Consider the following 11,716-nt stretch of genomic DNA (forward strand, 5'->3'; position numbering starts at 1 on the left):
GCTGCCTTTAGGATCATTTCTTAAAATTTTTGATCTTTGGGAGATTGGTTGTTTAATGTGTTGAGATAGCCTTCTTTGGGAGTTTTATTATTAAATGCCTTGAAGTAGTCTTCTGTGGGTTAACTCTGCTTGGTGTTCTAAAATTCATTTGGATATTGGATATTTAGATATTGATTTGGGATATTGATATATTTTTCTAGGTTTGGGAAGTTCTCTGCTATTATCTTTTAAATAAACTCTCTTCCACCATCTCTTTCTCTACCTTCTCTGTAAGGCCACTGACTCCTAGGTTTGCCGTTTTGCAGCCATCCTCTAGATCATGTAGGTGTACTTCATTGTTTTTATTCTTTCTTTTTTTGTGTCCTCTATCTATTTTTAAATAGCCTGTCTTCAAGCTTACTTTTTCTTCTGCTTAATCAATTCTGCTATTAAAAGACTGATCCATTCTTTAGTATGCCAATTGCATTTTTCAACTCCAGAATTTCTACTTGATTCTTTTAAATTATTTTAATCTCTTTGTTAGACTTATCTGATAGAATTCTGAATTCCTTCTCCACGTTATCTTGAATTTCATGGAGTTTCCTCAATGCAAGTATTTTGAATTCTGTCTCTGTAAGGTCACATATCTCTGTTTTTCCAGGAATGGTCCTTGGTGCCTTATTTAGTTTATTTGGTGAGGTCATGTTTTCCTGGATCATCTTGATTCTTTTAAATGTGTATCTGTATTTGGGCATTGACGAGTTACAATTCGCAGTTGGCAAAACCAGCCAGACCTATATCTTTCCTTTATGGCTTAGAGTTCCCCCAGACTGCAGGTAGTTCCAGAGGTACTGTTCAGAGCAAGGGACTAGAGTTAAAAAAACTAGAATTCCACCCCGTGTTATATTGCACTGTGGCTGAGCTGGCACGCAAACCATAGGACACTTTCTTTTCACTCTTCCCTCCCCTTTTCAAAGTCAGAGAAGTTTCACTCAGTGGCCACTGCCACCTCTGCCTAATTATATAACTTTTAAATTTGAAAAATAAAATGTAGCATGTATAAAAATGTGACTATTGAAATATTTAACTGATGGTCAATGCAAATCATATATAGAACATGTATATTATATTATAATTTGAGTTTTTCTTTCTTAATTTTAGTGCTCAAGGAGGATGTATTTCACATGTCCTGCCAGAATTTTTGCTTGAACCAGAAGATTATAAGAGGTGGATTGAAATTAAGGTAAGAAAATATAATTTCTTGGAACAAACCACACAGTTATTATTGTATGTACTGGTATTTGGCCTATGTTAGAATATCCTATTTCAGAGTCCTGAGTTTTATATACAAAATATTATTAGGATCCTAATTTTTGGACAACCCATATGTTTTTGTACATTTGTCTAAAAATCTCTATGGAATTCCTATGCAAAAATGATTACATGGCTTTCTTAAATATATAAATAATTACTACTTTGGAGAATTTATAAATGAAGACTAAGGTGGGATTATGTAAATTTTATTATTAAACTTTTAGAATATATGTTTATATTCTAAATTAGAATATAATTCTAAATTATATTCTAGAATATATATCCAAATAAAAGACTGGTTTTATTTCACTACCATGTGCCACTTTTCTTCTTCATTTTCAGGGGAAAAATAGAAATGAAGCAAGTAATACATAGTTTTGTCATAATATATAGTTCACTTTGTGGAAACCTATTGAGAGGGGAGTGGTCTTTGAGGAGTCTGCAGGTTTGAGGCAACTATGGTTGTAGGACTCTTCACTATGCTTGCCATGTGACATGAGTAGAGAACCAGGTGCCTGCCTGTTCTTTGGCACTATGCTGAGGTCCTGTTACCTTATCCAAAGGGTGTGATTCTTTCTTGGCTCAGCAATCAGAATAACTTTGTATCTTGTTGGGCCACTTATTCTACAGAGTGATCTAGTAGGTGCATTGAATGAATAAATCTATGACCTAAATAAGAGACTGTGTGCTCCATAAAGTTACCTGTGTTGATATTTTATATTATTGGCACATGAAGAATTAGAGCTCTTGATTAAAGTACAGAAAAGGCATTCACATGTTTTGGAAAAAAAAAAAACTCATATGCTAAATTTGCCTTAAATTTTAATTAATGTTGTACTATTTTATTTCTTAAAGTCTTCCACTAATACGATGCCTGAGAGTTCCTGTACACCTAAGAAAAAATGTTCTATTGTTATAGAAATGTCTAAATTTGAGACCTGGAGTAAACGGGCATGGACAGATGTATTTCTACAGATATACAAGGTAATATTTCCACTATTGCTTGCTGCTTCTCTTTTGATTAATATAAATCATATATTACTTAAAGTACAGACAATGCTGCTATGAAAGATTCAAAAACACAGTGCCTTAAATGAGAGATTTTTTTTTATTGCTTTCTCATGGAACTGCTGAGATATGAGAGGGTCAAAGCTTCTGGAGTATCTCTTTCCTCCTCGGTACTTTCATTTATGGGTCTGATTTCTCTGAAGAAGGAAGAGCAAGTAAAGGAGTACTGGAGGCAAGGAGTTACCTTTTAAGGATGTGACCTGAAAAAATATGTCTTTTTCATTTCAGATTCCATTAGGCAGAATTCAGTCACATAGTCACATCTAACTGCAAAAAAAGTTGAGAAATACACTCTCTAGAATGAGTAGCTACAGGAATATTCTAGTACTAAAAGGGAGGATTCATGAATGAGTACTGGTGAAAATTATTGTCTCTACATCTAATACACAGTAGTCTCTTGCTATAAAATTATATTCACTAAGATTCATACAACTGTAGGCAAAAGCAGGTTGTTATGAAATTCTCGAACTTACTTCCTGCCAAATTGCATTTGTGGGTAGATTAACATAGCATAAATTATACCTCTATACTCTATACCCTTATTGCATAAACAAGTCCTGGTTTCAGTCCATGAATAATTCCCTAGGTTTTCAAATATAGCACTATAGGTCTTGTCCACGAGGACCAATGGAGGCTTTTGTTCTGTCTTCACACTTTGCAACCCCAGATGGGTGAGCTGTAGGACTGAGAGTTAGAACAAAGGAGGAATTGAATAGAATAAGGAATTAGCGACTCAAACGAAAGGGCAAAATTAAGATCTGAATAGTGAGTAGTATGTGTAAGACTCTGTCAATAAATTTTTTAATATTAATTCCTCACAACTGAAATCATCAATTTAGCAACGAAGAAACTGAGGCTCACAGGCACACATGCTTTCTTTCAAGATCACATGAATTTGGCCATATGCAACAATTTGATGCAGGTAATGCTTATTTCTTCCTTGTTGTTCTCTGTTGCGGCCCAGGAGTCCAGAGCCCTCATGCTGCCCCCTGGCAGTCTGAAGTCTCCTTTGGAGTCAGCCACCCAGATCCCCCTCTAGAGAGTTCCTTCTTCTGCGTGATTCCTGACTTGCTCCTCCTGTCCTCTTCTTTTTCACCATCAACCTGAACTATCTTTCTTACTGAATGTAAGAAGAGAATTCTTGTGGGAAAATTCATTTCATTTGGTGACTGGTTGTTAATGCTGGAAATATGATTTTTTGCACTGTTAGCCATATAGGGCCTACTCTGTTTCACCAGAAGCATGGTCTTGGGTTTGGTTTGATAATCAAAACTGTGAAACACAGTAGATTTTACATAGCAACATGCTGACTTAGTTTTAAGGAAGTGTAAAAGATAGTTGTAACACAGAATGCACACCAACAGTGAACCCAAGAGCTTGAGACTCAAAGCATAGCTTCCAGTGTCCCACTCACTTCACACTCACGTCAGAAGGGGTTACAAGAAGTGGAATATGGTGGGCAAGGACCATTTCAATACAGGAAAACCTTCAAGTCTGAGAAATATTTTCAGCTTTCTAGTCATGCAGCAACCTCAGAGTAATGAGCAATTTCTCATTACTCAATACACAACACTGACAATGAGGTATGAGTGCTTGATCTGGTACACTATCCTCATCTGGATTCTCAAGTAACTTGAATGTCCTATAAATGTATTGCTATACATTTCTTTAGTTAACGAGATTTAAAGAGACTCCAAATAAGCGTTAAACCATCAGGCATCTCTAAATCTAAAGGAAAGATCATACATAAACTGGCAATTGATTCTTTTCTTTGGGTCAACATAAGCCTAGTCAAGAAGATTCTTCAGAACAAATCCAAATATCTCATTAGTCTCAAAAATTCAGAGATTTTTATGGACAAGTAAAAATGAAAATTATGTTTTCTAAGCCAATGGGTTAAAATAACACATAATTTAAAAAGTTGTCATTAATAAACAATAAGCCAAATATAATAGCAAAGTTCATGTGAACCTGAAAGGGCATATGATAGGGGTAGGATAGCACTCAATATATGTAAGTGTATACTATTAGTAGTACTTTTGTCATTGTTGTTTTGAAGTCTTTTAAATGTCCCATAGTGACTTAGTGGGATAGCCCAGGACTATGTTCTATTTTGTGGCCAATGTATTGACTTTAAAGGGTGCTATTACATTTCTTGAATAAAATCTTTAACAAAAATGAAAGATAATTTGAAACAATGTTTTCTGAGAGCATGAAAGAATTTCCTGAATATGCATCACGAAATATGATTTACACAAATTTCATCTTAGCTGGCACAGCCCACAACACATTCTTGCATTGTGAGAATGTGTTACAACACATTCTGTAATTCTTACTCCATTCCTTCAAGTCATGCTTGGTGTGGTTTGCATGTTAATGGATAAATAGTAACACTTACTGCCCCAGGTGTATTTGGATTTGCAAGTGATGGAGTCTTGTACTGTGTGTACATTTTAATTCTTCATTTTATTTTTCTAGCAATTTATTTTCAGAGTATTTTACAAAACTATCATTCTGTGGTAAAGATAAAATTAATAAGTTTTTTTTACCACCGGTAATTTTAGAAACACTGCTGTAGAATTAAGCACTCAGTGTAATGCCTCTTCCAATACTGAAGGTGACAACCGTGCTCCATATGGGTCCATCATTAAATCTGTATTCTTAGTCAAGGTCATTAGTCCCAAACATATATCTCATCAGCTGTACTCAAGTAATTTATCATTTGGTATTTCCCAGAAATAAACAGAAATTGATGAGGGTCCTTTTCAAAGGCTTTAAATTGCATTTTTATAATATGTGAGATTTGAAATGTAGTACTTCTATACCACAAAACTGCCAGAAAGAAAGAAGGCAGTTCCATTAAACTTCTATACAAAATGCTAAAATGATGCAATTCACATATGCTAGATAAATAGCTAGCATTCAGAAATGGATTTTTTGGATCACATTTTAAAGTACTTCTTATAGTGGCAAAGAAAAGAACAGTTTTGAATGCTCACATGTATTTTAATAATTTGTATACTGTAGTTATTTGAAAGACTGCATGGCATAACTATGAACTACTTAGAAAAAGAGCACTTTTTTTCATTTACTATTAACATGTACTTGACTGTAAGAGTACTTATCTCAGGTTAGATTCCCCTAAAAGCAGACGCTGAGACAAGTATTTTGAGTGCAAATCGTTTATTTCAGAAGTGCTCCCAAGAAGCATCACAAGTAGAGTAGGAAATTAAAGCAGATCATATAATGAAGTCAGTAACAGTTGTGGTTTCAATCAGGTTTCACTGTGGGCAACTGAAGCTCAGTGCCACTGGGAACCAATAGGATATATTTTAGAACATGTCTCAGACTTAACTGACTCGTGAGGAATCTGGAGTAATTAACTACCAGTTCCCTGACTGTCTTTGGTAAGGGGCCGTTGCTGGGTGGTCATTATCTTCTGGCACTCCTGCCTTGCCCTCTGTGAGCTGAGTGTGCTCTCATATGCCAGGAAAAAAAATCCCTGAAGCAGAGACTTACAGGTTTTCACAATAAGCAAACTTCAGAATGTAAAGGTGGAACTAAGGAGATATGAGCAGGGTATCAAGAGTATCTTTGTAGCACATATGACTCAAATTGTTGTATTCATACCCATACCATTGGAAAACTGTCTATTAAAGGTTTGGGATAAATCAAGGAGCTGAACTTACACTGTGTACTCTAATGTGAGCCAGTGTTCCATTCAGAAACTCTTGAGATATATATAGTGAGGTAGCAGATCACAAACTGTTCATCTCATCTAGAACTTGTAGACAGTGGTTAGTAGAGTGTCACTTTGAGTAGCTCTGTATTATAGTGCTTTACTGACAGACACAGAGTTCTTTATTTCATCTTAATATTACTAACATTATTTTTAAATTCAGTTGCATTGCTACCTAATAAAACATGGGGTATACATGTAGTGAATGGTGATATGATGTAAATATACCACACTTTAAGTTATAGGGTAACAATATGTCAAATGGCAAATTTTGTACACTTTTATGATCTTAAAACAGACCTCTTAAATAAATGTAAGAAAATAATTTTTGACTTGGTAACTTATTTACTTTTACTTTGGCTTATTTTTCTAAGCTGCATGATCTGGTAAGGAAATAAGAAAGGCATCCTACATCCTTGTGTTTTAAATGAATTTACCTCCTAACCGAAATGTTCTTAAATGCAGTTATGTTTTAAATGTACAATAAGCCTCTTGTAAATTATACAGTGTAGTGCTTTAAAGACTACCACAGAAGCAAAAAGTTGTCCATTTAAAATGAGCATTATTGGGACACATCTGTTCTACTCTTTTACTTCTAATTGAATCCATTTAACCTTTATCTCCTGTCATGTTTTTCAAAATTTTCTCTTCAAATTTTTATTTGCTATTTTTCCATTTGCATCTAATAAAAGTTATCTCTCCCAATTTCAGGTTTTTGTTCTATCCCGTGTAGTACCATACTGCAGCAATAATATGCCCCCCAAATATGTGCAAAATACAGCAAAAGTCAATCCTTGTTTTGCATCCAGCAACATATATTCTGATTCTGAAAGAATTTTGCTTAGTTGGATGAACGTAAATTATGAGAATACTCGACATGTGATATGGAAAAACTGTCACAAAGGTGAGAAGTGATTTTTTCTTTAAACAAATTATTGCAAATTGTAGTGTGATGATGGAGTAGGAGCCATGGACACATTATCCACTCAGAATCCGTGGATTCTAGACCCCTCTCCAACATTTACTTTCTGTTCTACAAAAATTATGCCTCCTTAACATCTTCAAGATATGTTTCCTCACATGTAAAATGGAAATAATAAAAGATGCTTCTTTAACTTATTTTGAAGAATAACCGATTTTAAAAGCATATGGAGGAACTCTAGAAATGAAAGCCTTAATCATTGCTGACATTTTCAACTGTATAGAGTATTAAATATATAGGTGACACTGCTCAAACTTAGTACATAACTAGTTGAGATAAAGTAAAATCTTCTAGAAAACATCTCACATGTCATATGAGGATCATGTTGGAAATCACTAAGAGTAATAATGCTTCATGAATTCTTTGGAGGGTAGGTCATATTAGGCATTTTACAATGAAATTAGAAAGGCATTTCACATCCTTGTGTTTAAAATGAATTTACATTCTAACAGAACTGTCCTTAAAATGCAGGTTTTTTTTTTTAACTGAGTCTTAAGCCTCTTGTAAATTATGTAGTGTGGTGCTGAGACATGTTGGTGTTCACAGACAGTAGTAAGGACAGTACGCACGGTCGTTGTTCCTTTAGCTTCAGTTCAACTCCTTTCTTCCAAGTACATACAAACCTGTTGTGTTTAGAGTAAACTGTTTTTTAACATGAAATAATTTTTTAATATCCAATATACAGAATTTAATTCAAACTTTACAAGTAAGGGGAAGATTAAGAGTTCAGTTTAAAAATGAGACTTTGAATTATGATTGCCCTTAAATTGAAGGTGCTATTTTAGAAAACATTCAAGAAAACACCAAGATTGAAAAAGATATATCGATATGTTGGTATTTGAGAATGGCAAACGTAGAGTACTGTATTACCTTCTAATTGACATGCTGAAAATATCAAAATTTATATCTTATAAAAATATATTTGCCCCATTAAAATACAAAAAACAAAGTACAAATAAATAATGCTAAGGTGAACTACACAAAAACACATAAAAATTGGTTTGATTATTGTAGAGTAACAGTTTGACCAGGGTTTCATAAAATATGTGCATGTATTAAAAATTAACATGTTAATTTGTTATAAAAGTATTATGGTTCTAATTTTACCAACACAGTGGCCTATGCAAGTTAATTTCAAAGATTTTGCTGCATTTTTTCCAAATAATATATTATAGACATTTACCTCTTTGCTGTTTTTTAGCACACTGAGTCCAATGCCTTTACAAAGCCTTTGTGCTTCCTGTTCCCTTTGACTAGAGCATTATTTTACTGGATATCTTCATGGTTTCCTTTCTCATTTCATTCAAGTCATTGATTAACTGTCACCTTATCTGAGAATGTTTATCAGTATCTTCTCTAAAACAGCACATCCTTCAGTCCTACTCTTTCCTGCTCTATTTTTATTTTAAATAGCACTTTTAAAATATAAATGTATTTGTAAACATAAATATATTTGTTTATCATCTGTGTCTTCCAGTAGAATGTGACCTTCTGAATAAATGAGACAAGATTGTTCCTTGGCTAATTAGGAATGTGACCTTCTTAATTAGCCAAGGAACAATCTTGTCTCATTTATTCCCAGAGCCTAGAACTGTGCCTAACAAAATAACAGACACATACTGTCTTAGCTTTGTCCTGGTATAACAGAATACCATAGACTGGGAAATTTATAAAGAATAGAAATTTATCTCTCACAGATCTAAAGGCTGAGAAATCCAAGATTAAGATACAGGCAGGTTCTATGTCTAATAAGGGCTGCTCTCTGTTTCCAAGATGGTGCCTAGACGATGCACACTCCAAACAAGAGGAACACTATGTCCTCACATGGCAGAAGGCAAAAAAGAGGTAAACTCCCTCCATCAAAGAACAATGTATTATTCAGCAGTAAAATGAAGTGAGCTATCAAGTCATGAAAAGACATGGAGAAAACTTACAGATGTATTACTAGGTAAAAGGAGCCAATTTGAAAAGGCTACATACTGTGTGGTTTCAACTATAGGACTTTCTGGAAAATGTAAAACCATAGAGACAGGCAAAAGATCAGTGGATACTAGGCATTAGTGGGGAAGGAGTAATGAATAGGTAGTGTACACAGGACGTTTAAGGTAGTGACACTACTCTGTTTGATACTATAATTGTGAATACGTGTCATTATACATTTGTTAAAACCCATAGAATGTATAATATTAAGAGTGGGTCCTGATGTAAACTGTGAACTTTGGGTGATAATGATTTGTTAATGTAGGTTCATCAATTGTAATAAATGCACCACTGCAGTGCAAAAGGTTGATGATGGGGGAGGATTGTGTGTGTGGTAACTCTCTGTAACTTCTGATTCATTTTGCTGCAAACCTAAAAATGCTTTAAAAAACTGTCTATTTAAAAATAGTTTAGTAATACATTTTTTTAAAGCAAAAAATAATGATTTCATTGTTAGACTCATTAAGCAATATGTCTAATAAATCTGAATCCATTGCTCTGATGACCTATACAGTATAAAAGTCCTTCAGAAAATTCATAAACTTCAGTACATTGCAATTTATGTAAAATTATTTGTGTGTTTTAGGTAATCATAGACCTAAATTTCAAGTCTTTAATAATGGCAGATACAACTCATGTTTTCTAAAATATTAATGTAGCAAATATCTGTAAGTTCTGCACCAAGCTTTAAATCCTGTGTGAGCACATTGAAGGTGCTGAATAAATATCTCTTAAATAGATCAATGGCTAAATGGATGGTTATATAGATAAAGCCAAAAGAAGTTGAAAACATGTTCAAGTATTTATAACTAGTTGAAAAGCTGAACATCTGACAGAAACAGAGACAAGCCAACAGCTTATTATTGTATCAAATATTATACTTTTTCCCTTGAGGATATAATTAACCTATAAATAGTATTGTATACAAACTTATTTTGTGTTGATGTACTAATGTGCACTCTTGTCTTGGCTTTGTTCTGCTCATCTTATACATTCTCTCTTCTCCTCTGCTACTATTTTCCTTCATTTATCACAATATATAAATAACATTCTTTCTTTTTCCCAAATTACTTTTCTCAATCTTCCTATTTATCTAGGATTCTTATTTCTATGTTACCTTTTTCTTATTTCTCTTTTCTTTTCAATATCTTCCTTTATGTGCCTTTCACCTATCCTTCAATCTCTATTTATTTATTTTTCCCTTGACCATTCAGGGACTAAACACTTAGATTTTGAGTGTTTCCAGAAGATACTGCTCACTGTGGCTTCTGCCTAAAAATTACAAGCTTTTTGAGCATTAGAGTTGTTCACATTCAAAGGGAGGCATTTCCTCTACTCTCTGATATACAGACACCATCTTTCCTCAGATTTCCTGTCTCACCCTTGTATGCTAGCTAAAACATTTTGGTTTTCTTTGTGGCTCTCAAGATCCTCCTTAGCATTCTCTGTTCAAGGCTTCTTTCCTTCATCACATTGATATTTTCCTTCTTCTGTCTTTGCTCCAAACCTCCACATTTTGGCCATCTATATCCTCTTGTGGTTTTGTTACTCTTCCAATGCCTCCCAGATCCAAATCTATCTTAGACCTACCTCCTCACCTCCAGTTCTGTATATCTTACCCCTTATGAACACCTTCATTAGAATGTCACATAAGCACCTCAAATTTCACTGGTGAAAAATCTAGGCATCCCTCCTTCTTACATCTAATTAATCACCAACCAACAATTTATTTTGATTCTATCCACAAATTATCTTCTGAATCTACCTACTTTTTTCTAGCTCCCCTGTCACTCTTGTAATTTATATCATTTCCATCAATGTCACCCTCTCATATTTACCACATCCAGTCCTGCCATTTGCCCGTCTGTTTGTTGCTTACACAGCCATACTTGGTTCTTCATAAAACACAAATTTTAGCATCAGACTCTTGCCTAAAATCCTTTAATGGTATTTTATTAATTTCAATATCTACCATACCTTATAACCATAACTCTCTACATTCACTTTTGCACATTATACTTCAGCGCTGTAAACTATTGAATGGCTGCTGCTTCCTTTTCTTTTTTTTTTTTTTTTTTTTTACTTTTATTTTAAGTTTTTTTGTGAGACAGAGTCTCACTTTGTCGCCCAGGCAGTGGCGGGGGGGGTTTGTTATATAGATTATTTCATCATCCAGGTATTAAGCCTAGTACCTATTAGTTATTTCTTCTGATGCTCTCCCTCCTCCCATCCTCCACCCTCTGGTAGGCCCCAGTATCTGCTGTTCTCCTCTATGTGTCCATGTGTTCTCATCATTTAGCCCCCACTTTAAAGTGAGAACATGCCATATTTGTTCCTTCATTAGTTTGCTAAGGATAATGGCCTCCAGTTCCTGCAAGGGACATGATCTCATTCTTTCTTCTGGCTGCATATTATTCCATGGTGTATATGCACCGTGTTTTGTTCATGCAGTCTACCGTTGATGGGCATGTAGGTTGATTGTATGTCTTTGCTATTGTGAGCAGTGCTGCAATGAATATATACCTGCATGTGTCTTTATGATAGAACAAATTATATTGCTTGGGTATATATGCAATAATGAGATTTCTGGGTTGAATGGTAGTTCCATTTTTAGGTCTTTGGGGAATGGCCACACTGTCTTCCACAATGGTTGA

At 34.4% G+C, this 11,716-nt stretch overlaps 1 protein-coding gene across 1 annotated transcript in view; it reads left to right on the top strand.

The window, feature by feature from the left end:
- Positions 1 to 11,716, top strand: part of CFAP47 (cilia and flagella associated protein 47) — a 428,524-nt gene that overhangs the window by 161,175 nt on the left and 255,633 nt on the right. The window contains exons 31-33 of the mRNA XM_011996297.1: positions 1,141 to 1,222; positions 2,149 to 2,277; positions 6,812 to 7,004. Coding sequence (XP_011851687.1) covers positions 1,141 to 1,222; positions 2,149 to 2,277; positions 6,812 to 7,004 — 404 coding nt within the window. The remainder of the gene's footprint in view (positions 1 to 1,140; positions 1,223 to 2,148; positions 2,278 to 6,811; positions 7,005 to 11,716) is intronic.

This window comes from Mandrillus leucophaeus, unplaced genomic scaffold (assembly GCF_000951045.1).
Source record: "Mandrillus leucophaeus isolate KB7577 unplaced genomic scaffold, Mleu.le_1.0 Scaffold509, whole genome shotgun sequence".
NCBI classification, from domain to species: domain Eukaryota; kingdom Metazoa; phylum Chordata; class Mammalia; order Primates; family Cercopithecidae; genus Mandrillus; species Mandrillus leucophaeus.